At 39.3% G+C, this 25,581-nt stretch overlaps 3 protein-coding genes across 9 annotated transcripts in view; 2 read left to right on the forward strand and 1 right to left on the reverse strand.

Moving 5' to 3' along the window:
* The window catches only part of vti1a (vesicle transport through interaction with t-SNAREs 1A), a 109,821-nt gene extending 96,704 nt beyond the window's left edge, over positions 1–13,117 (reverse strand). For 4 of the 5 annotated variants that reach the window (XM_034211318.1, XM_034211337.1, XM_034211310.1 and 1 more), the window contains exons 1-3: positions 12,901–13,116; positions 8,855–8,913; positions 7,792–7,902 (exon numbers count right to left, since the gene is read on the reverse strand). In XM_034211318.1, the coding sequence (XP_034067209.1) occupies positions 7,792–7,902; positions 8,855–8,913; positions 12,901–12,994 (264 nt within the window). In that variant the 5' untranslated portion in view covers positions 12,995–13,116. Of the gene's footprint in view, positions 1–7,791; positions 7,903–8,854; positions 8,914–12,900 lie in introns of all 5 variants that reach the window. The other variant, XM_034211331.1, reaches the window with a different exon arrangement.
* zdhhc6 (zinc finger DHHC-type palmitoyltransferase 6) lies at positions 12,805–18,434 on the forward strand. 3 transcript variants are annotated; one of them, XM_034211297.1, is made up of 11 exons: positions 12,805–13,362; positions 14,141–14,677; positions 14,862–14,953; positions 15,059–15,218; positions 15,332–15,490; positions 16,067–16,120; positions 16,421–16,588; positions 16,760–16,801; positions 17,097–17,242; positions 17,665–17,711; positions 17,795–18,434. In XM_034211297.1, the coding sequence occupies exons 2-11, from the start codon at positions 14,411–14,413 to the stop codon at positions 17,893–17,895; spliced, it is 1,236 nt and encodes a 411-aa protein (XP_034067188.1). In that variant the 5' UTR covers positions 12,805–13,362; positions 14,141–14,410; the 3' UTR covers positions 17,896–18,434. The 3 variants fall into 3 exon arrangements, with proteins under 3 accessions (XP_034067188.1, XP_034067180.1, XP_034067171.1); XM_034211289.1 differs by having other exon boundaries at positions 12,807–13,366; positions 17,094–17,242; XM_034211280.1 differs by having other exon boundaries at positions 12,807–13,362; positions 17,094–17,242.
* A 787-nt stretch (positions 18,435–19,221) lies between these two features.
* On the forward strand, positions 19,222–25,569 carry coasy (CoA synthase). Its single transcript, XM_034211368.1, has 10 exons — positions 19,222–19,392; positions 20,454–21,191; positions 21,308–21,522; positions 21,887–22,018; positions 22,390–22,579; positions 22,721–22,785; positions 22,896–22,980; positions 23,070–23,167; positions 23,687–23,833; positions 24,428–25,569. The coding sequence occupies exons 2-10, from the start codon at positions 20,507–20,509 to the stop codon at positions 24,494–24,496; spliced, it is 1,686 nt and encodes a 561-aa protein (XP_034067259.1). The 5' UTR covers positions 19,222–19,392; positions 20,454–20,506; the 3' UTR covers positions 24,497–25,569.
* Positions 25,570–25,581: the final 12 nt, after the last annotated feature.

Raw genomic sequence — 25,581 nt, forward strand, 5'->3', positions numbered from 1 at the left:
TGAGTGTGTGTGTGTGTGTGTGTGTGTGTGTGTGTGTGTGTGTGTGTGTGTGTGTGTGTGTGTGTGTGTGTGTGTGTGTGTGTGAGCAGGGGTGAAAAGCATTTGTAAACATAGAGCTTCTCGTTGGTAAAGATGCAATGTAAAGAGTTCTTACCCCTTTCCTCACTCTCGCCTTATTTGAGGCTTACTTATTAAAAAGGCAAATGCCACTGCCTGACATACAGAGGAAAAACACAGACCCAATGATTCATAATGTATTTCATAAATACTTCATGAATGCCTTCACCATACTTAAGCCAGTCTGGCAAGAAAAAACATTGTCACCTATTCTAGCACCCGCTTGTCAGCACATCACTGGGGAGTGGGTGTCACATGTCACTTCTGGTTTACAGTACTGCGTGGGACAGGCTCGTGCAAGCAAACGGGGGTAGGACAGAAAGAAGAACAGAAGGAAAAGTGAAGGGGAGGTGGAAAGGGAAGTAAAAAAGAGGGAGCAGAGAAAGGAGGAGGAAGGGGGTGTTATCATATCATCGCCCCATGTCTTTATATTCCCCCCCTTATTATCTTTGGCCCCCACTCACTCCAGTCACTCAATCACACAAGCCCCGAGGACAGCGAGGGGACCTGGGAGGGCCTTCGCTTCATGGCAGACTCAGCCAGACAAGCGTCTGAAAGCTATACTGATCGCTGTCAGTATGTGCGGAAGAACGGCGACTTTGGAGGGGCCATGAGAGATAAGCGACAGAGGAAGCGATCGCGTGGAAGGATAACGGTCGAATTTGCACACTGACAAACAAAACCTGTGCTCCAGGCATAATGCAGATACCCCGTCCATACAGACAAGTGTTAACATAAAGAGACAGGGGGGGGGGGGGAGAACAGGTGATCGGCTTACAAATGATGGGCTATGTGATTTCTGCGACTGCGACTACTGACAAGAACTCGTCTTGTTAATGACCATAAAACTCATCAGGATGACAGTAAAGCACATGTCGCCAAAATGTATTCCTGCCTCTCTGTCTGGGACCCTTATCTTAATACTTATCATAATCTCAGAAATGGTTGGCAAACGTGTTTTATTTGTGATACGTTTTCTGTAACTTCCAAATCAGGTCTGGTTTGAATAAGGACAACACCAGTGTAAAGACTTGCTGCTTTTAAGGCTCGGTTTTAGTTTTGTGTCTTAGTACAAACTAAATGCTTGAGAATAAACTATATAGCAGCAGTACCAACAATAATTTGCCATAAGAGGCATTTTGAACTTGAAAAATATACCATTCAACCGTTAATAAAACTTCCATTTGAAAACTTTACTTGATATTACTTATTAATGATTATTCACAGTTTTCCCAATAATTAAAAAATGTGTGTTTTAGTTGAAGAAGAAAGTTACACAAAGAATGTATTCAATTCTATGAAATGATTGCTTATGGTGTGAAATTCTGGTGTGTCCACTTGGATTTGTTTCTGAAAACGAAATATGAACACGTCATTTTGTCATTATTCTGACACTGTCCTTCAACCCAAACATGACCCATTGCTGCTATTACACCATCAAACCCATGAAACATGAGTGACTAAAGGCTAATCCGCAAATGAATCCCATCTTGGTGTCCATAAAGCGGACATGGAAAAGCCTCCAACGCCACAAATCCACAAAGGGCTTGAGGAAGACATACTGTGCACAACAACTTCCAAATGAAAGACATCATTCATAAGTAGAGAAGAGGATCCGTTCGTTTACATCTTAAATCTGCACTCGGAGAAAATATATGGGGAAAAACTGCTGTCAATTGGGAGAGTCCTTTTAAAACTGGTTAAAAGTTATGAGACTTTGGTGTCATTGATGGGTTTGTTAAGCAATAAACCATAGAAAGAGTCAATCTGCCTTCACTTCTCAGTGTTTAATAAGAACAAGCAAGCCAAGGCAACCTAAGACGATTTACAGTGTCTTACATCCAACTAATGTGTGTCTGTCATGTTGTCTACTTGCAGGAGTCACCAGAAACGAGGACAGGGGGCAAAAAACAAGAACCCTTCAAGATGGATTACAACGATGCTGATTTATTTATCACTACTAGTGAAGTGTGGGAAGTACAGTGGTCCTAAAACCTCCCATCAAAACCTAAATCTCAACGTAATTATCAGCATCTGGTTTAAAAAATAAAACACATTTATTTCCTTTTTTAAATTCTTAAGATGAACACAAACGCTTATGACTTTGCAAAGTATTCTTTCCCCTTTTAGGTTGCTAAGTGTGCCAAACACAATGAGTTTATGGCCGCTATCAGCTAAAGTTGGATAGTCTCCACGACCTTGGATCGTCCGTGACCACTAATTATAAAATTGGACGTAAACATTCGCACAGCACCTAAATGAAAAAACAGCCTCATTTCCGTCTTTTCGGTTTCCTCAACAAGAAAAGTGGTATTAATATGCTTTGAGTGAAGAGTAAATAAGACACTAAACTTGAACCCAAGACAGGAAGATTTCACATGGAGACAATACCCTATACTTTACATCATGGCATTTGAAAAACCCTGGAAGAATGTTAATTCATTGCCAATGATGAACCGATGGTGGGTGACCTTCAGATGCAGAAGCAACAAATAGCTCTGGGGTTTGGAAAGAGGAAAAGAGGCTTATGGAAAACTTCTGTTCGCGTTCTTACTGGCAGCTGAAAGAGCAGCCAGAGCTGTGTGTGGTAAAGTCAAGAGTCATTCATTAGTTCTTCTACAACAAGACAATTTATTCTGATGGGGAACCGAATAAAAACCACGAGATAAAGTAGTTTGCCTTGGCCACATATAAGGTGTTCACATTCTACACGCATGATTCAATCTTTCACTGATTATATTTGAATTTCCTCATTTTTGTATTAAACCATTTGCCCTTATTTACATGGTGCTCTTTAAAAAGTCCAATGTACCAATTTGTTGCTTTTTGAGATTTGAAGATAACTCTAGAAGGTCAGTTAGAAAACAACTAATCAAACTCATATATCCAGGTAAGACAAGAAATACAAATGGTATCAGCAGCAAGAGCTTTTTTTATATATTCCATTCACCTCTGTGTACCTGGCAAATAAACTGTTCAATATTTCAAGGTTGGCTGGCTCTTTGGAAAAACATTAATTATGTCCCTGGGCGGACAGGAGGCATCCATCTAAAGGTTTTTAAGGCGGTCCAGAAAACACACTTGACTGTCCGTGACTCACTCCAAACAACAACCCCTACGGACAATCAGAATTTAGGAATAAAGATATATCCCTGTGACAGTTGGCTAAATGACTCAATAACAGAACATATTAACTTTAATATCCATAATGTAATAAATGACCTTAGAGGAAAAATACAATGATTAAATTGTATTTTCAAACCTTGGTCTTGGTCTAAGGTACTGCTGTTCTGACGACGTCAACCTCAGATGATTCACAACTTGAATGACCTTACATTATGGAGAATCTAATATAAAGATTGGGTAATGATATACATCTCAAAAGAAATAATGCTGCTAGGTACAGGATGTTCAAGGTACTTGATATATTACTACACAGCATTTTATGGAAAGCAACAATAGCTTTGGTTCTGGTTATACAACTAAATAAAACCTGCTACATTGTACCAACGAATTAGCCTTGACCATCGTTGACATCCAATTCCACTTAATACAAAATAAAATGTGAACAATTCTACCTCAGAACTTGTAAGTGCGTGATATTTAATGACTACCAATTAACCTTCATCAGATTCAAGGATCCTTGAACACAAAAGCTTCTCACATTTGGACCAGAAGTGTTTTGCTATTGAAAAGACAACAAAATGCAAAGAAATTAATCTCATCACCTTAAACACAACTTGAGGGGAATTATCAGCAGTAACACCTGATGTCACAGAGATGAATTAGGGAGAGGAGACGGAAGAGATACAGTATCAAATGTTTACACAATATCATTTGAAATAGACTTATCGTTATTTAATTCATAATTTGTTTTGCTGCCTTAATGACCTTTTAGAGCTTGACTGCGGAAAGAGACAAACTAAAGAAAATACATAAACTTGGAGGCCATTAAATGGGTTTTTGCCACAAGGACATTTTGATAACACACATTTTCAAGGCAAAACTAATGAGGTCAGGCAGAGTAATAAGGGGAAGGTTTTATCATGAGTCCACTCATACATCAGAAAGGCAAAGTAATTGGTTAATGTGCCCAATGTTGTCCTTGTCCTGCACCTGAAGAAGAGGATCATTCTTAGAGCAACACCGCCATCTGCTGCTCAAATAGATTAACAACCACAGCAGCCAGTACATTGAGTAAAAAGACATTATTAAGAGACCTCTCTGAACACTGCACTAGAAAATAGGCATACAATAATATGTTGAGTGCCCTAACTTGCTAATGTTTAGTTTAGTTTATTTTTTTATAGTGTCGTGGTCAGTCTCAATTAATCAACTGTCACAAAAAGCAGTAAATGGGGCAGCTTTAACAAACATTGCTAACTTCCAGCTGTTGCCTCCGGCCAAATGATAATGGGCACCCTTAAAATCACAATACATAATACAATACATGTAATGTGGAGTAATAACAGCGAGCTAAAAGATGCGCCTTTTACATTTTCTTGTGAAAATTCGACTAATGCACAGAACTGAAAAACTGGAAAGCTCAAGTTTGGACACAGTTGGTTAAAATCGGTTTAACCAGTGATATCCTATTTAAAGTTCTTCAAAACACAATGATAACTGCAGGTCGAATACAATCTGCATTAGACAAAACATATTTGACATTCACTAAACATATTAAAGCACCAGGTGTACTGACAACAGGATAAAACCATCTCTAAAACTCTGAGGCAATGTTGCTTTAGGACATCTTGTTATGCCCTTCTCAGAGACGTCATACTTTCGCAATTAGCATGGTATATCATTTCAGTCACATCCTTAAAAGTGGATTGTGTTTTGTCAGACACAGCAGACGTCTTCAGACCCCCCACCTCCCCTACTGGGACGGACCCTTTGAGGATGGTGGCTCTGTTTACCCGATAGATTTCATTAAATTAAGCTTATGCCGGGCCTCTTCCTAACCTGATCAAAAACACTGCTAAGAGCCATCCTGCTTCCCCTGACCAGAAAAAAGCCACCAAATAGGATTTTCATTGTTTCATTTAAACATGTCCACACTTTTTTTTTGGTGCCCGTTTGTCACGACCCAGCACCTTTAAGACCCCCACTGTCCCCCTCTATTATCGCAATGAAGCTGTCAGCCAAGCCAACAAAGCCACATCATATATATATATACACCTTTGGGATGCCCGTTTGATAAGTTGTCTTCCCGGATGAAATGGCTGGGTTACTGAGGTCGACTCGGGCCCTGTCTGGAAAGGAGCAGCCATGAGGTCTCAAGCTGGCACACCGGTGGTAGCAAGACTTCAAACCACGGGTGAAAGGGAGGATGAGAGAGCAGGTTAAGGGGGGAGACACCCGTGGGAGGCTGGTAGGGGGTGAGATTGGGGTGGGGGGGGGGGATTGGGTAGTGAGGGAGTGGAAAGACCTTGATATCCACAGAAAGCACAACAAAGCCAGAGCATTTTACATTAAAAAGAAAAGGAGATTGCCTTTTTTCCACTAGACGCCTTTCGAGCCGAGTGTCATGTCCTCCCTGGGCCTGCAGGAAGTGAGAGGCTGAGCTATAGCATTTGGCACATCTGAGGCACTTCAGAGGGGGCTGAAGTTCTTGCCTTCTGAACACTTGCATCAGATTTACGGGGGACTAGATATTCTTGATGTTACCGTGTGAGGTGGGTGATCCTGGTTTAAATGCACACTGATCGGACCACACCACACACAGAGGGGTAAAAACGAAAATGTCTCCGCTAAACTGTGGAGTCACAGTTACAAGCAGGGCAATATTCTTTTATTCTTCATCCAGTCAGACTGTCCTACTGCTACCTTCTGCTTTACATGTCAGCATTGTGGGCCTTGATACACAAGTGTGCACTGATATGAAGTACGATTTTAGAAATAATTAGGATCTGAGCATGAAACATTTTGTTTTATAAGAACACATTTTGACCAAAAAACAAGCATACAAATGCAAGTAATGAAAACGTGCAGCAATATCAGCCACAGCGGGGTTTACTGCTTGATAATTGAGCACGGTAAGTGTGTGGAGAAGAAAAGTTCAAGATTAATCACGAGCCAATTAAATGCCCATGGCGAGGAAAGTAAGCTGTCGTGGCACGGAGATCTCCTCCTGTGATCTCAGCGAACATTTCTCTGTGGTGTTCTCCCTGATCACTGGCACAGGATAGCTCCATCCAAATGGGTTGTTTATGCATGTTTACTTGTTTGTTTGTACATTCCATTGAATAGGGATTTGTTTTATTGCATGGTGAATGATCTACGGTATTAGGCAGATGTTTGAGTTAACGATTTGGTGAAATATGAGCAGGTTCTGATTTCATTTGTTGGTCAGTAGCATGGGCTAAGAAACACAAAATGTCAATATGATTGATAAATATCTCATATTTCACTGAATTACATGTGATTGTTACAGCTTTCATTTCATTTTGTAACAAAGACAAAACATTTTAAACTTGTAATTCAGATTTCTTTGGAGAAAAGCTGTATTTCACTGAATTACATGTGATTGTTACAGCTTTCATTTCATTTTGTAACAAAGACAAAACTGTGTATTTTTAATCATCTGTATTAATTACCATTATTTCCTGAAATCTTTTCCTTCAAGAAAAAACTAAAAAATACTCTTTCCAAGTAAAGAAACAGTTCACATTTGAGAGGAAAGCTACACCTTGAATTCATATTAAGGTTTTTGAGAAAAGTGTGTTTTATGTATTTTGCCCTTAAACCGAAAATAGTGTAATACTTAATTGGAACCACATTAGCAACTAGGTAAAATGCTGCCACTAACTATCTAAACATAACATTCAGCATGTACTATCCAGCCCATTCTGAGTCTGTGGATTTATCACACATCACATTAGATTTGTGGAAGCACTCGTCTTTTCTCAAACTCAAGGTCGGTTGCATTTACACCACGGGTTGTGAGTATCGGCAAAACAAAACTGACAACAGAAAACAATAACATAAGGGGAAAATATCATTAAAGATACATATCTAGGCAAGGTAAAGATTGAAATAGAATCAGTGAACTTAAGATGTCTTTCAACTTAGGGAAATCGGACACAAAGGGAAGAAGAGAATATGCAAGTATTGGATTTACATTAAGTACAGTTATTGCTCTTACAAATGGAATAAGTGAAATCAGCCTTATTCCGTAGGCAACAACCTGACTGGGCTGTTCATTAAGCTTTGATAGAGGCTGGAGATCAAGTCAAGACATACCGCGATTCATGAATTACTAAACAAGGCCAGATTCTGCTGCAACAACACAAACACACAGCCTATTCTCAATAGGCAACAAATGCAAGTTCAAACTTGAACTCGGAATTAGCCTCAGTGGACGCACCTCTGAGCTTCAGTGTGTGTGTGTGTGTGTGTGTGTGTGTGTGTGTGTGTGTGTGTGTGTGTGTGTGTGTGTGTGTGTGTGTGTGTGTGTGTGTGTGTGTGCGTGTGTGTGTGTGTGTGTGTGTGTGTGTGTGTGTGTGTGTGTGTGTGATTTGTGACTGTGACACCTGCACTGATACATAAATAGTGTATTCTCTACACAGAAGGGTATTTTAAAAGTAACTCTAAAGTAGATTGTTGACGTGTGCGGTATAATTGTAATGTTTAAATAACCATAAAGTTTGAAGCAGGTGTGTGGGTACTTACAAAGTCTTTCTCCAGCTTCTCTATCTCCCCTTTGTAGCTCTTCAGTCTGCTGTTGTACATGGGCCGGCTCTGGATGGGGATCTCCCGCGCCTCCAGGTCCATCTGCTCCAGCTGAAACCCGCAGTAAACCCAGTTACCTCCACTAAACGTTTTCCAGGATAACACTATCCAATTCATTTCACAAGTAAAGAATAACTTGGAATACAAAACATTACACAAGTGACAGGTTTAGTGTTTATTCTGATCCAAATTGACTTCATAATGTGAAGGTACAAACCTGGTGAAATGAGCACTTTTTATTATATTTTTTTTTTATAGCAGTCTTGAACGAATGCTGAAATAAAATCCTCTAATTATTATTGTTTTACAATCTACGCACGTCTCACAAAGGTTACTATCTATGACAAAATGCTGTCTAAGATAGAAATTGTGACAACTCTGAAAATATTGAACTTCCTGAAATGAGTTGTTCCAGCAGCAATAACTTTAATATGCTCCAATGTTGATTGTAAAATGAAAATACCTCCCGCTCACGTCACTCAGCTGTGATGAAAGTTGCGACAGAGGAAGGCTGTTCTGTAAATAAATACACTATCAAATGTGAGCGCCCCTTCATTTCAGCGACATGCACAGGCCCAACAATGTCAAAGTGAATAAAGTAAAAGTACATTTGATGCATGGCTAGACAGGTCTCTCCGTGGCGCATTTGGAGGAAAGTAATCACTGTGACATAACACGACAACTGCAACAACAATTTGTCTCTGTCAAGTGACTTTGCTCGTTTTTAAACAGCGACATGAAGGCTCCCACCTCAAGATAATGGCTTGAAATGTGTCATAGGGGTGTCACTTAAAAGCAGATTACTGGAAAGTAATCATGTGTGGAGGAAGCCTCCTTTCCGCCATGTGAAGTGTGTGTCTGTGTGTGTGTCTGCATGTCATGTCACCACCAGGATAATACAGGTGCTGTTGTCTGGTGCCAGATAAAATGGTACCCTCCCTCTTTCCACAAATTCATTATTTAGGAAATGGGAAGAGGAGAAAATTACTGATCAAAGACGTACCAACTCTCTGACTTCTTCGAGCTGTTTGTCGACATTTAGAACCAGCTGTGTCTTCTCCTCTGAAAGGGAAAAAACAGCAACATATTGATCAGCCGACAGAGGAACAGCGCTTCATGACAACAATCTAACTCCCCCGCAACGGGGGAAGAGAGGGGGAGAGAGAAAGAAAGACTGGGAGAAAACAACACACAAGGACACATTTGAAGATATATTTACACATTCTCTCTACACGATGAGCCAACATTTGATGTCTCTTAGTTATTGGCGTCTATGAGGCCTTTGTTGGTTTCTGTTGAGGAGCAGTGAGACACCTCGTGCCAACTCAAAGGGAAGGGAGGTGTCAGCTTTGCTCACTTGCCAGAAGTATGAGTCCCACTCAGAATGACTAACGCGCCGTTCAGCTCATCACCCCGTGGCTGCTCTTCCACATTACCCATTGAAACTCATTACGACTTGCGAGCGCTCCAAATAGGCACGTAAAGCACCGTACATCCCATCGTTATTTAAGGCAGCCACGCTACCATTTAATTTCTGCACATATGAGACCTGGTCTCTGTTCTAAAATGAGCTCTTTGCCTTGAAAGTGAACTGCATGAAAAGAAGAAATATGGTCCTGTAGAATCATTTAATGTTTGAATGAAACAAGCATCAATAGCACGGGTTATTTTAATGGAGGTAAAAACGGATTGACCAAAATGTTGAAATTCATGACAAATGCGTTTGAATTACTCGTATTTAAGTATATTCACGGATTCATAACTGAGACACACAAAAAAGCCAGTTTGAAACATCAATTGTATCACTGGTAACATGTAGTGTCATTATTTTAATTATTTTTTAGGATTAAAAACCATTTATTTAGAAAAGCGACTGTATATTAACAAATGACAATCCTAGTACAGAGTTTACAGTATAATAACTTAATATTTAATTTAGTGTTGAGTTGTCCTTATACGAAATTAACTAAACAAGGAATGGCATATTTAGCTTTATCACAGCAGACATTTGAATACAAATTCTGATGTGACTTATAATATAATATGATTTTACATATGCTAATTGATTACTAATAATATTTAGGATTTGTTTAGATGACACTATGTATCTCCAGAACTAGGGAGCAAAAGAGATCAACAAAGACAGTGTAGGGCCAATTTACATTGTTTCTATTAAAAAAAAACATTCAGAAAATCTTAACAGTATTCAATTATTTTTATTTAACTTTAGATAGTTTCTTGAAAGTAATAATTTCACGAAAAATATATTTTATTAAAAAATATATATATTTTGAGGAGAAGCTTTATTGTGATAAATATTTGATCATTTTAAATAATTCAACTCAAAGTCAACATAGCTTCAAAGCAAACCACAAGACTATCAGTTGTGGGACTACAAAATCATAAAAATAAATCTAAGCCAATATCTTTATTCCTCAGGCTCCACGGACCAACATTAACTTTAGCGAGACCTGAAATGCATTTTTAAAACCCGTGTCCAGCCTCGAAACCTACACAGTAAACAGCCAGAGGCCATTCACTGGAAGGTGCGATAGCGCTGCTTTCTTACTCGAACTCAGGCCCGAGCTGGAGGGCTGTGAAATATGTATGACTATTTACCGAGACTAGAACCTGCTGACGGACGGATGAGCAGTTTTGTACCCAGAAGTAAGGCAAACAAAGAAGAAGTAGGGCTTTGATTGAATGAATGAAGACAGTCAATGCCATTTTGTCCATACACTCTGGCCATTATCAGCCATTGTGCACATGTGAATAGAGAGATACAACAACAGCAATAACAAAAGCCCTTTGTCGGGAGCTATATTAATGTATTAAATAGAGGGCTGTCAAATCACTAAGAAAAATGCAGCCACTTCAGGAAGAAGAGCCAGATTGACTTAAGAAAAAGAAGAAAACCCAAATGAGAACGGAGGGAATTCAAATTCAAATGTTGACTAATTTGTTGGTGGCAGAAGACGTTGAACATCTACTTATGGTTGGAATGCATTTCCCGGCTTTGTGCATATTCATATGGGCTTACTGTGACACAGTCAACAGATGGCGAGAGGATGCAATGTGGAATTACACTGTGGAATGGGCTGCCATGAAGCTTCAAAGATGCCAATTCCAAACGCAAAATATTCAGTGAGGCGAGGTTTTGTGAGAGGCAGTGCCCTTTGAAATAACAATGAGCAAGGCCGATAATATTCCAGGTAGGTTTTGGAAACAGTTTTTAGCCGTCAAAACGGAAAATAAACTTAGAGGAGAAGTCAGTTATGGAGAATCCAAGTTTTCCAGCTCCACAGCATTTGCAGTTCCTTAAATAGCATCTCTGCAATACTTGATATTTATATATCCTAATGGATTTGAGCAGTTGGTGTAAATTAAAATAACATGCTGTGTATTTTACACTGTAAAATATCAGTATGAAGTCACATGCTGCCTCTCATTCTTGTTTTTTATTTGACCTATTAACAAAAATGCAAATTGACTCCAATTCTAATTGTCACTAGTAAAAATCGAATTGCACTATTCAAATACATGTTTGTTACATCCTTTTGTGGGACCTTAATACAAATACATATAGAGGGATAGACCAGAATGTTTAGAAATACCACAAAGAGAGAGAGGGATAAAGATTGCTCAGCCCTCAGCCTTTTTGGTCTGTGCCAGGTTGAAGCTCGTGCCAAAACGCTCCTACCTTACGAGAGTAAAGAAGCCAGTAACACATGAGTGTAGGATCTATCACATCATCTTTGACCTGTATACTGAAGGCTGTGCCTGTTCCCATCCATTTATAAATCCTTTTAAAATGATGGATTGTTGGTACACCATTGTGACTATGTTAGTAACTTCTATGTGCAGCATCCATTTGCAGACCTTGCCACCAAACCAAGACGTTATTCTTAGTTGTTATGGTTTTTAATGATTTGTAAAGTAGTCACGATGAACTCACTGAGCCTCACAGTGTGATTTGGTCAAAACATAAATACATATTTTCTATTCGACAAAATAAATACATTCCGAGTTGAACACTTGTCACTTGCATGTCCAATACAGACCCATCATATCTGTATTGAAAAGGAAAACAAATCTTCAGTAGGCAAATCGGAAAAAAAGGAGAAACCAATATGACTTGACCCCTATTTAAACCCTTTAAAGATCATTTGGCTAACATAGACATCCATCCATCTTTCTATCGTTTTCTTCACACACATATTCAATTTCAAGCATTGAGTTGATAGCTATTCTAGAATCTATTAGTCAGAAAGATGTCATAGGAAACAGAAACACACACAGATGTATTCACACTGATGTATAATGTGTTGCGACTAATTCACCTGACCATCATAACATGTCTCTGGACTGTTGAAAGAATCAAATCAACAATAACATTGATCATTTTGTAATGGAAATCCAGTTTCATTGGTGCAAGAAAACGCAACAAGCTGCTGCGTTGCCATGGTGATTTCAAACTCAACAATGTCCATTCATGAAGAAAAAAAAACACCTTTTTTTCATCATCCAGATATCTGGTATTATCTGGTATTTATGTCATCCCATGGAAAGACTGAAATACCAGTCAAAACTCACTTACTATCAATTAATTTCGATTATTTTAATTTACAATTAACAACTATAATAGCAGTGACCAAAGACTTGTGTCCTTTTAAGCCTACTATTACTGAGGTTAAAAGACTATAAATTAAGTCGTACTTAACTAACGGGAGAAAATATTAGATGTTATTTGTCTTTAGGCTCACATTTTCACACTGATTAAAATCCATTAAGACATGATAACAAGCTATTATGTCAGCCAGCAACACGTGATTCATCTATTTGTATACAAGTCAAGAACACACTCGATATGTGTGTCACCGTTTTGCGCAATACATGTTGTTACCCATAGATAAGGTAGTACATTGAGGAAATAACATGTACTGTAGGCTATACATGCTACCGTTAGCTAGCCTTCTCAGCTGAGAAATGCCAGCTAACTGATAGCCAGGTCCAGCTCAGCGGTTCAACTCATTTATATAACTGTCTTACCTCCACTTAGTTTGGGAATTCGGCCAATTTTGTTGGTTACTTCGGCTGTAATGGTCCCAAAGTCCAGCTCGTATGCTTCAAAGTCAGAAGACATTGTGACGTTTAGGTTTAAAACAGGTTGGTGACAGTTAGCTCAGGATAATAACAACAAGTATCGAATGGTAGAATGGAGTTCCTTCCTTGAGTCGCAGTAAAATGCGCTCGGTAAGAAACATGATGTTATTTTCCTGACGCTAAAAGTGATTCAGCTTGTGAAAAGACTCTATCTGTCACGTTTATTTTTTTCAAGGGTTAACAAATACAAATACAATTATATTATAATAAATAAACAAATACATTAAATTGAGGATTTTAATTTGTCCACAAGAGGCTGGGGGTAACAATATGTGAGACACCATCAGAAAGGTTCCACTCGCTTTGTACACAGAAGAAATCGAAGAAAAAAACCAAGGAAGTGGACAGGTTGGTAATTTAAAGTGACAGTTTTTATCTCCATGTATACGAAATGTTCATATATGCGTATCAGTAAGCATTCGTTATATTTTTAAGATGCAATATAATCCGTGTTTTTTTCTTAGCACCTTGTGTCAGTGATCCGTTAATATTGTCAAGCTGGATAACAAGCTAGCTAGCTAGTTTACAGATGTCACGTTAGCTCTTCTACAAAACAAAAATAATTGCAAAATGCACAATCCCTTTTGTAGTTAGTTATTATTTTTGCCAGTGTGGTCTGATGTTGACACCTACATATACTATTAAAATACAATGTATTGTTCTTGATGCGGTTTAGCTAGCTTGGTAACAAGCTAATTAGTTTGTCCTCTGTTTGGGAAATGCTATGGCTTTCCAATAAGTAGAAATGCAGCGTCAGCCACTTTGGTGTATTATAGATTTGCGTTTAGTGTGCTTGATCTAAAGCTTTTAGCTAATATGATTGCCTTTATTGTAGTGACAATCATTGTGATGAAGTTTAAAACATCGGATTCTCTTATCAGGTTGCATTACTGTTAACATAAGACTCCAGGAAATTACATTGTATTCTCTGTCAAACAACATAAATCCAAAACGTATAACATTTATGGAATAATGATTTATTACAGGGCTGTTATATTACAATATACTATTTGTAGGTAGGTGTGTTTAATAATCTGACAACTGGGTGTGTCTACCACAAACTTGGGTCATTAAGTGTAGATCACATGTGTTTGTAATTGTCTCTCTCTTTCTATTTTTCTCTTAGATGGGGAATTAGATTTTGACACAAGACTAGTGTGCTCCGAAGATTGGCTGGAGAGGATGCTGCTCTTTGCCACGGCAAGGAACAATGGGACACGGAGAGCCCCAATGACCCAAGAGCAGGCCAGTTGCTGGGTACTCAGAAGACGAGAAAAAATATGTGCTTCACCTGCACTCCTGACTTTGCAAGGTTGCAGAGGCAAAAATTAACAGACTGAAGCTTGGTCGATACATTTCAGGAACTCAACCAAAATATTAGTACAAACGCGAGAAGATGAATTTCCTGTCAAATGTTGTGACATTTCAGAACCTCCATGAGGTTCGAAGACTGTGCCACTGGGGTCCAGTCATAGCCCTGTCTGTCATTTCTATATGCTCCACCATGGCCATTCTGGACTCCATTATCTGGTACTGGCCACTAGACACTACAGGAGGCAGTATTAACTTCATCATGCTACTCAACTGGACTGTTCTCATCCTCTACAACTACTTCAATGCAATGTTTGTTGGACCTGGATACATCCCTTTAGGCTGGAAACCAGTAAGCATACTCAATAAAAAACTAAAGCTGAAAGCATTCAGTGTTTGTTTAAACAAAATAGTGTACAGAACAGGGTTTGACCATGTCTGTGAAATTACCTCTTAAAGTTGCGAAATAGAGTGAAACCATACAGTCATATAAAATATATTTCATTACACATTTACCTTTGTTTATCCCCAAACAGGAGAATCAATTGGAAGCCCAGTACCTACAGTACTGCAGAGTGTGCCAAGGTTACAAGGCCCCCAGGTCGCACCATTGTCGCAAATGTAACAGGTAGCTGTGTGAAAATTAAAGAGCATGCATCATATAATCTGTTGTGTAAAAAAACAACCTAACATTCCCCACCACTCCTCTTCTCCTCTGCCTCCCCTCCACCAGGTGCGTGATGAAGATGGATCACCATTGCCCCTGGATCAACAACTGCTGCGGCCACCTGAACCACGCCTACTTCACCAGCTTCTTGCTGCTGGCTCCAATGGGATGCTCACATGCTGCCATCATCTTCATCATGACCATGTACACACAGCTGTATGAGAGAGTCAGTAGTCTCCTTACCACACCACACTATGCTTTTCATGGCCTACTGCCAACACAGCTTTTCCAGTTAATTAATCATTTTGATACACACTGTTTTCTTTTTCCTAACTGTAGATATCATTTGGCTGGAGCACTGTAAAGATTGATATGAGTGCTGTGCGTCAATTCCAGCCTCTCATGCCATTCAGTGTGCCTGCCTTTGCTGCTACACTCTTTGCCTTAGGCTTGGCACTTGGCACCACTATTGCCGTTGGTATGCTCTTCGCCATACAGGTACGTTTTTCATTGGGGTTGTACATTTATAGTAGCTTGTGGCTAGTATTGCTGTCATTGACATGATCATTTCAGCATTAACCTTGGAAATGATGCCATTTATTAAAGCTCGAGTGTGCAGAACTTCTATCTCCCACTTCTCGCAGTGAGAAAAACTACACAAACACTGTTGATGTGTGCTTTTGACAAATGCCTATGCATTCAGGTAAGCTTGCAGCGGCTCCCCCAGTGGTCCCCTTTATCTTAACGCTGTTTTCTCATCTGAAGAAGCTTTTGCAGACCCTTTTTAGGTTTTTCCTCCATACTTTAAACTGCTGTTCCCCCTTCCTGCCCCTATAGCTCTGACTAGTTGACACATGACAGTGCACCAGAGCAAGAGAGTTTCCACAGACACCACAGCTCTGGTACACTGCAAAATAAAGAGAGCATTCCCTTGCGGTGATATAGCCTAGTTCAGCATTGAGTGACCTCGTTTGGTGAAGGCTTGAATGTAACAGACATTTATTGATGTATAAAAGTCCTACGATCAAGCTAAAAGGCTAATAGAAGTTGACTGAAATAGTCTATCTTTTTCAGATGAAAGTCATCCTTCGAAATAAGACCTCGATCGAGTCCTGGATCGAGGAAAAGGTCAGGATGTTTCTTTGGTTTCCAATGCTTGTTTTGTGATGATATGTCAGTTTTATTTAACATGGGTGCCTTTTTGTATTATTTGTTGTTTGATCTACAAACAATAATGTAGAATATCACAAGCTTTGCTATTTAAAGCTTTGTTCTTTAAATTAAATTTGTTTTCCATTTATGACTAATTCACACACATCCCAGGATCATCTGTCAGTACAATACAGCAGGCTGAAACTTGACACCACCCCGCCTAAACAGTCCTATTGAAACACATACGAACACAACCTCCTCTGTGTTTTCCACTAGGCCAAAGACAGAATACAGCACTACCAAACAGGGGAGGACTTCATCTTCCCTTACGACCTCGGCACCCGCTGGCTCAACTTCAAACAAGTCTTTACGTGGACAGGGTCGCCCAAGGGTGACGGCCTCGTATGGCCAGTCCATCCCAAGTGTCACCAGCACACCTTAACTGTAGGTTCAGTTTGTTGTTTAGTATTGCATCTTTCTTTGTATTTCTGATGTCAAAGTTTCTTTGATTTTTTTATTTAGCATTGGGTATTCTAATAAATCCTATTCTTGATACATTTTCTGGATAACAGTGAGACTTAAGTGAGGCTAATTGTCTTGTTCCCCCTCAAACAGATCGAACAACTGAAGCAGAAAGCTGATAAACGAGTGAGAAGTGTAAGTACCATGTGGACTTGATTTACACACAGATACACAAGAGAAGGTTTTAATTTGGATTGGCTAGGATGTATACGACTCCAGCAGAATGTTTGTGAGATTTAATCAATTGTGCTTCATACATCAAGACAAAATCACTGTAATTGAATGCAGATTGTCAGAAATGTTGTCAGACATTGAAATTAATTATGATTGATGAATGTGACTTTATTAACCCACATTATTATCATGTCTAAATTAAGTTTGTTGTGGGAGCAGTATAATAATCAGATATGTTGTATGCATCGGCCAGCAGGTCCAGTATCAGGCAGTGGAGAACTATAATGGAGCCTGCTGTCCTCTCAGCAAAGGACTCCAAACCTTTTTCAGAACCCCCTGCACCGAAGAGCCCAGAATCCCCCTCATTAAGGGGGACACCATCCTGGCAACTCGTGGCACTAAGTAAGTTGGTTGTTTGTGTGTGTAGATCTCTGAATTGTTGATGTAAAAAAACAAAATGTCTAAAATGGTTTGATATAAGGCCTAACACCTGACCAGACTGGGATACCAAATTGTACCACTAGGTGTCAAACTTGACTCAGAATCGCCTCCTGAGTGAAGCAAAATGAGACTGAGCGTACCTATTGTAGTTGTGGTTACAAGTTGCTTCTTTTCCTCTTTTTTCCGCTTGAAATCCAAAATGTTGTCGTGTTGATGCAGTTGTAGTTTTCTTTGAAACAAACTCTAAAACACATCTTCCTCTCTCACAACGTTTCTGAAATGTGATCTTTGATTTATTTTTAAATCCATGAGTAATGGACCAGAACTGTATTGTAATTGTCTATTTAAATTCTTATATTTAATGGGTTTTTTTTCCTCTTCAGATGGTGGATGTATGGAGACAAAGTTTTGAACGAGGAGCATAATATAGGTAAGTTGTGATGGGCTAAGGTTAAAGTTAGGTTTTCCCTCTAACAAATGTATAACTGTGTCCTTTATTGCTGTTTTTTACAGTAGGAGACCGTGTAAGGGGATGGTTTCCAAGACGATGTGTGGAGAAGTGCCATTATGACACAGCTGCAAGCGATAGCACCAGCGATAAGAAAGTCAATTAATATATTGGAAGAGGATTCAAGTAGAGCAGGGGAGTTAAACTGAACAAAAGGTGTCTGTCCATGTTCATAAATATACATCCACTCAAGATGTCGTGCCTCCTGCTGCAGGCTCACCTTCAACAACTCATACTTTGACCAACTTGAATTTTTTAAAGGAACATAGTTCACTAAGTCCTACTGAGCAACTTGAATTCATTACTTAAAGATGACTACAGAGTTTTGGAGAGTTAGTGGTCCCATGGGTTCAGTTGTACTCCTCTGACCAAAAGTGAAACCCAGCAAGAGTCTTAATTTCCCAAGAATTGCCCCCAAGCTTAAATGTGACTTTGTTTTGATTACAAACTTTTTACTTGAATCTGTTGTTTTTACTTGTTTTTTTGCTAATTATACGATGCCTCTGCCCAGTTTACCCCGGGACTTCTTCATGCAACTCTTTCTACAGTATGGAAATTACACTTTATTTCTTGTTATTATTTTTGTTACAAAACAAACTGTTGGCCTCAAACTCTAAATTGAAAATTAAAATATCTTCTGCAAAACTCGACTCCTGTTTTCGTGCTCTAGAATCTACCTAACATACCTGCATGCAACACAAGTAAGTACAAAGGCTGAGTTCATACTGAATGTATGCATGACTTACAACTTTCATTCTTTGAGTATATCTGTCAAATAATTAGGTCTTCGTAGAAAAATTAGAATTGATGGCGGCGTATATGCAAGGACGTTTCACTTAAACTTTGCAATTATGTTTACATTGAGTATGCGTAAATACACTTATACTGCACAGCCAGAATACCTCAAACAAGGATTCAAAGTTCTCCTGAAACAATTTTTTTTGAATAAAACTATTACAAATTGTAAAAACTTGTAACAAAGAGTAACATATTTATTTAAAGCTTTTGCACACCTATGCAAGTGCTTTAAATAACTCACTGATTGTGCTTTATCTGCTCGGGATCTTATTATAGGATACTTGGCATTAACCAAAAAATAAGATGTCTTGCCATGTCGTCTAATGATCTCTATGTATTTATCCTGGGTCTGTTGTGTTTTTCTGTAGCCTCTTTGCTTCATCTGTATTTTATTAGGGTTAGGGTCAAAACAAACATTAATGGATTCATATAATAAAGCTGTAAATGTCATTCAATCGACCTGTAAAGTAATACACTATTAAAGTCCGGTCAAATCAAGCAGACACACTTTGTTTACATGCCTGGATTTATAAAGTTTACCTTACGGTGACTCTCTGTTAATTACATGACTACGTTTCCCAGACTCCATCGCTTTCCCCCCTCAACCATTCAGGGTGCGTGTAAAATATCACGTGATTACCCCAACCAGTTTATGTGTGAGTTACTGGTCTGAAGGGGACTGGATAAGACAGTTGCTAGTTAAATATTTTTCAGGAAATGATCTCTTCAGTAGATATGTGACCAGATCCACTTAAATTGCACGATTCGTCCGTACTTCACGTCGCCTTAGGTTTCCTCCACTAAGGTAAGCTCATGCTAACGGTTGCATTGCAAGGTTGCCAGATATGTGCCAGATTGTCACGAACGATAATTGCTTAGTATGTGAGCCGCACCTAAAAGTACAGGTCGTTTGTGTTAATGCAGGTAAATAAGAAACACCAGCATCTTTAAAGGGTTGCTCTTTTATAATCATGCAGGGTCACTTTGCAAAGGGTTTTTATTGCCTTTTTTTTTACAGGCAATGTGATGGTAGTACTACATTGCTAGCTAGCTACGACTTTGAGTAAACACTAGTTAATCTGAGCTTTAACTGTCAACTCTAAGCAAAATAAAGTGCTTGCTTGTAAGTAAGCAAGACTTCGTAGTGGCTAAACATTGATCAACTTTCAGTTTAAATCTGTTTTATTTACTGTATCTTCATACTTGTATTTGATTGGTCAATGGCTAAAAATCTGACCAATAACATGGTAGAGTTTAGGTCGGTTCAGGTCAGTCAGCTTCCTCGTTGGCTGAATGAAGAATAGTGACAATAACAAACAGCTGTTTTATTCACTGAAATACTTTGCCTCTAGGGTGAAACCGATGGAGTGAGTCAGGAATTGGCTTGTCACAATGTAACTGCATTGCACAACAAGCGGAATATTTTAAGAAAAGTTTGTTGTTGTAAAAGCTAGGTAATCATAAACACAGAGCCCGCAGACTGGAGGAATGTTAATGTGGAGTGTATCAGTAACTATGCATGGCATGCTTATAGCTTTGCAGTATGAAATAAACATGATAGGGATGCTAAACAGGACAATAACTTGTTGTGTTGCCAAAATGTTGTTACAATTGTTAGTAGGTCAGCTAAAATAAAGAAAAACATTTTATCACCAAGTAAATGCAGTTTTGTCCTTGGGCGGTTGTTTAAAGGATGCATGTTAGCAATAATTATATCCTCTTTTTGTTATTTAAACCGTAAAGAAATTGCTACCTAGTACCACTGCTTGTGTAGAGAGCCTTCAAAGGTGGTTTTAATGTAATAAAATAAAAAATCTCAGCCAACTGCTTTCATTTGACTTGTCTTTCACTTTCCATCCCTAACAGTGACTCAGCAGATACTGTGACGGCTGTGATTCCCCGTGATATCGGCCGGTACCATGGCTATGTTCACCACGGGCATCCTTGTGCTGACGTCTCCTCTCAACATCCTCCCCTTGCGCATCGCTCCTGTTCTCAGCTCAGCCGCTCAGCTTGTGGAGCGCACACTGTACGTCCACCTCCACCCAGGGCTGATACTCGGGGGTGGGAACCAGCCTCGACCCGTCTTCATTCCACCGGTAGTGGACCTGTCAACAATCATTAGCCGCCTTTACAGCAACGCAGCTGATGTGTGCGGGCACCTGGATGTTCGTGTTTTGCTGACTAATGTTCGCGCTCAGTCAGCTACAAGCAGCGGGACCACCATCCCAAACGTCCCCTTCCCCAGACCACAGTCTCTGTCTCACTCCCCGGATGTGGTTCTTACAGACTTTCCTCTGCAGAACCCGGGTCAGTCTAATCAGGTCATGCAATGTCTGCAGAGTTATACAGGCCTTTGCTACGTCTGTAGCCCCGGCCTGCCCTCAGTGCTGCTTCACCCACAGCTAATGATGCTGCAGGAGACAGAGGATGCACTGAAAGAGCCTGAAGAAGAGGCAGAACCCTTGGAGACCTACAGTGACGTGGTGGTAGGGGGGACTTTTGACCGTCTCCATGGGGCCCACAAGACGCTGCTCAACATCTCATGCCTGCTAGCCAATAGGAGGTTCCTTATCGGTGTGTGTGACAAAGCAATGCTGAAAAGTGAGTAGAACATTTCCAGTGTTTTTGTCATTTTAGGAATGTCATCATATAGGCACATTTCTCATATTTTGATGAACCCCCTCTCCCCTCTGACATACTTTTCTTTATGGCTTTAGAAAAAGTTCTTAAAGAGCTGGTGGAGCCCTACTCTGTGCGGGTACAGAGACTACAGGAGTTCCTTCAAGAAATCAAACCCTCGCTGCAGGTGGAGATCGTGCCCCTTGATGACCCCTATGGAGTGTCTGTGGTTGACCCCTTGCTGCAGTGCATTGTGGTTAGTGAGGAGACTAGGAAGGGAGGCGAGGCTGTCAACAAAAAACGCATTGAGAACGTAAGTTAGGAAATATCCGATAAATGTTACACCAAACATGTTGACTTTTACCAGTAAATTGGACTCAAATGTTATAATACAATTGTACTTCAATTAAGGTCCTCTTCCTAAGTGATTTTTTTTCTTGGGCTGAATTTTTTACTTTTTTAACATCAACTCAACTTTTATTAAACACAAACATGCATCCAAAAGTGCTCCATCCAACAATAAACATGCATATATCAATATCATGTAGCCCAAGTGCAGTTTTGTTACTTTAAATGTTCATTTTAATCCTTTTTGGTCCAGATATATAGGTAACCTTAGCCTGGGTACTCCTTCTCACATATATATGATGTTTTGTTGTCTTTGCATCCTAAATCAGGGCCTGCCCGCTCTCGTCCTCTATGAGATCCAGTTGCTCAAAGATGCCCACCACACCGAGACAGAGGAGGAGAAGATCAGCTCCTCCAGTCTACGCTCTCGTTTGCTGGGAACCCTCCTTACCCCACCTAAAGTATGGCTTAACAGTTTTGATAAGGCATTTTATTGCATGTAGATTACTAAGTGTGGTATTATTGCAACCTTAAGTCATGAAAAAAGTCATGCCAAATATGTTTTTTATTAACTTACTAAAGCAAAAGATTATACTTGCTACATTTGAGGAAAAGTGTTTTTATACAAAACCTGGCTATTGAACAATTGGTATCAAGCACACAGATCAGACTTTGGAAACGTCTTAATGCTTAAAGGTTAAAATAAGAACTGACCTATTACAGATACAAAATAAAATAGCTCTTCTTTACAGTATATAGGCGTATTGCAAAAATAAACAAACATGGTTTTTCATTCCCTGCTCCCATGCATTTCCTGCTTTCTCTGCACTAGGACACATCCCATCTCGCTCCACTTCCATACGTGATAGGCCTGACAGGAGGCAGCGGCAGTGGGAAGAGCTCCATCGCCCAGCGGCTGGAGGCTTTGGGTGCCGTCCGGGTTGACTGTGACAAGCTGGGCCACGAGGTGTACCAGCCCGACACCGCGGCACATCACAGAGTGCTCAAAGAATTTGGGTCAGGTGAAGAAACTCTTGTGTGATAAGGACCGGTTGGACTATGGTCAGAAATGCGTAATCCATCTCCTCATGATATCTTACCATTTTAATGAAATATATATAACGATGAAGAGCGCGGTGATGAGTTTCTTTCGTCACTTTTAGATCTTCTGAATGAAGACAAGACCATCAACAGACGCGCATTAGGAAGGAAGGTTTTTGGAAACAAGGTAATGTGACAACTATAAATAAAGTTTCCGCACATCACAACATTGTAAATGACATGACAGACTAACCACTGTGTATCAACTGTACATTAAAGATGTTTTTTTGTTTGCAGGAGCGGTTAAAAGCCCTCACCGACATTGTATGGCCTGAGATTGCACTTTTGGTGAAGAACATAATCAGCCAAGCCAGAGAGGAAGGTAATGTAAGAACTAACATTTATATTTCCTTGTACTGATCGTATTAAGAGATTTCCCCCAGTGTTCATGTGATCTGTTGCTATTTGCAGGTAAACAGGTGTGTGTGTTGGATGCAGCAGTTCTTCTAGAGGCCGGCTGGACAGACATGACTCACGAGGTCTGGGTCACCATCATCCCTGAGGAGGAGGTAATATGTTTTCACCTGCAAATCTCAATGTAACAGACATGGAGTCAAATTGACCTGTGAGGAAAATAATACAAAGTAAAGTTGATGAGTCTAAGGTGAAGAGTTTTTACCGTGTATTTGTTTCTCGATACTGGAATGGTCTGTCTGAAAAGGCTGTTTAAGTTTGGGCTACAGAATGCAAGCTAATCTTAAAATGATATTGGGAAGTGAAGTGAAACCAGTGGCAAGATGCACTAGTGTGCAAAGGATGTGAAGAAAAGTATTGGATTAAAGAATCTTTGTGTCGACATTTCTTAAGAACTTTAGTGCATATTCTTTCTTTTTTTTACTTTGTCTGATGGCTTGTTTCTAGAAAAAAAATATGACAACATTTCTGGTGGTGAAGGGGTGTGTGGCTGTCACGCATTGCTGATATACTACCACTGAGGGGTTCCAAATTTGGCCATTTGAAATTGTACACATCCTGGTTTACACCTTTTTCTCGTAACTCACCTCTCCTTGTTTCTGCTCCCCTCTCAGGCTGTGATAAGGATAACAGAGCGTGACGGGGTGACCACAGAGGATGCTCTCCGCCGGCTGCAGAGCCAGTGGTCCAACAGTCAGCAAGTAGAGCGGGCCAACGTGGTGCTCAGCACACTGTGGGAGCCTGAGGTCACTCAGAAACAGGTCGGACACTCACAGACCTTCATAGTCTACACATGTACTTTACATTAAAGGTCACCTATTGTGAAAAATTCACTTTTTCACGTCTTTTATACATAAACATGTGTCCCCTCTGTGTAAAGAGATTCTGAAAGTTTCAGGAAAAAAGATTCACTCACTTTTTGTCCTGATCCATTTATATAAAAACCTGTCTGAAAATGAGCTGATCAGAATTTGGCCACTTTATGATGTCATAACGATTTTTTGTTACGACACCTTATCACCTGAATCTCCTCCTAGAGCACCATTGTGTTCTTTTTAACCAAATATCTCTCAGAGGGGCGTGGCTCCTTATTTTCATCTAAAGTAACAGACAGAGAATCAGCACTTTGGAAACAGGGCTGTAACAGAGGGGATTATGGGATGCTGCAATGATCTGTTTGGTATTTTCAGCCAAACACTTCAGAGACATGTTTTGTATATATATCTGAGACCTATAATATATTGATGAAAAACTGTATAATAGGGGACCTTTTTAAATATTTTAATTATGTAAAATGTTACATTTTACATTAATTATGTCGTAATAATTCTCCCTATGTCTTATTTTCTTTAAAGGTACTGAAAGCTTGGGAGCTTCTTGAGGAGAGAATCACGCAGAGGACAAAGGGAGATGTATCATCTTAGCTGTGTAGATGTTATTACAGAACAAGATGCCTTAAGAAGAAGTGAGAATGGTTCCTGTGCCATTTCAGAAAATCCAACACGCTTTCTTACTTCTGACCAAGACTCAGTGCCTAATTGAGTTCCCACTAGTTTTTAATAGTTTTTGTATTTCAAGATGCACTGAAAAAGGGATGCATAAGGAAAAACAATATTAATAATTCCAAACAATAGTATTTTGGACTTTGAAGACTGGAATTCATGTTTGGGATTATTCTTCAAATATTGTTTTGAATGACATGAGTTTGAAATAGTTCCCGTTTAAATGATTTGCCCAACATTCAGCAAACAAGAACATTCTCATTTCTCAGCAAAGTCTATTTTTAGCACCTGTTCAGTTGACACTATGACACAAGTTCTTTCCATGTTTTCAAAGCACAATTAATGAATGTAGCTTAGAAAGGCAACTGATGGTAAAGGGTTTATCTGTGCAGTTTCAGGGATTGGTAGAATATTTTTAACAAATGTACAAAAAATAATTGAAATATATTTGGATTAACCAAATTAGATGACTTATATTTGAGAATGCTGTGCAATAGGTTAGGATATTTTGAAATATCAGTGTAGATGCGTTTAATACACTATCCCCCTAACATGATGAAAATAATCAATGACACTGTACATTGACACACATTAAAGACAATGATTTAAATCCAGCTGATGTGAACATTATCTATACATCTTTGAAAGGTTTATTTAAAAAGGAAAAATGGAATGGAAATCCAAGAATGAACTCACCTGAACATTCAATTATTAATTTCTCTGAACATACCTGAATTAAAGCCAAAGATACATCAAAGTGGAAACAAAATAAAAAAACCGATGAGTTTATCTTAATGTATGTTGTCAGATCCTAAAATGATAAATCAATGTTTACATAAAAGACTGCTTCATTGCCAAAGCTTGGTTTTGTCCCATGAAGTCATTGAAGTAACATTTGGTGGTACAGTTTGAAAGTGTAAGCCTCTTTCATTTCATTGCTTTGCATGTCATCTTGGAAATCAGTGACAAATATTAATAAATTGGTGTAATATTAACCCATTAGTGAT

The sequence above is a fragment of the Gymnodraco acuticeps genome, unplaced genomic scaffold, assembly GCF_902827175.1.
Source record: "Gymnodraco acuticeps unplaced genomic scaffold, fGymAcu1.1, whole genome shotgun sequence".
In the NCBI taxonomy this organism is placed as follows: Eukaryota; Metazoa; Chordata; class Actinopteri; order Perciformes; family Bathydraconidae; genus Gymnodraco; species Gymnodraco acuticeps.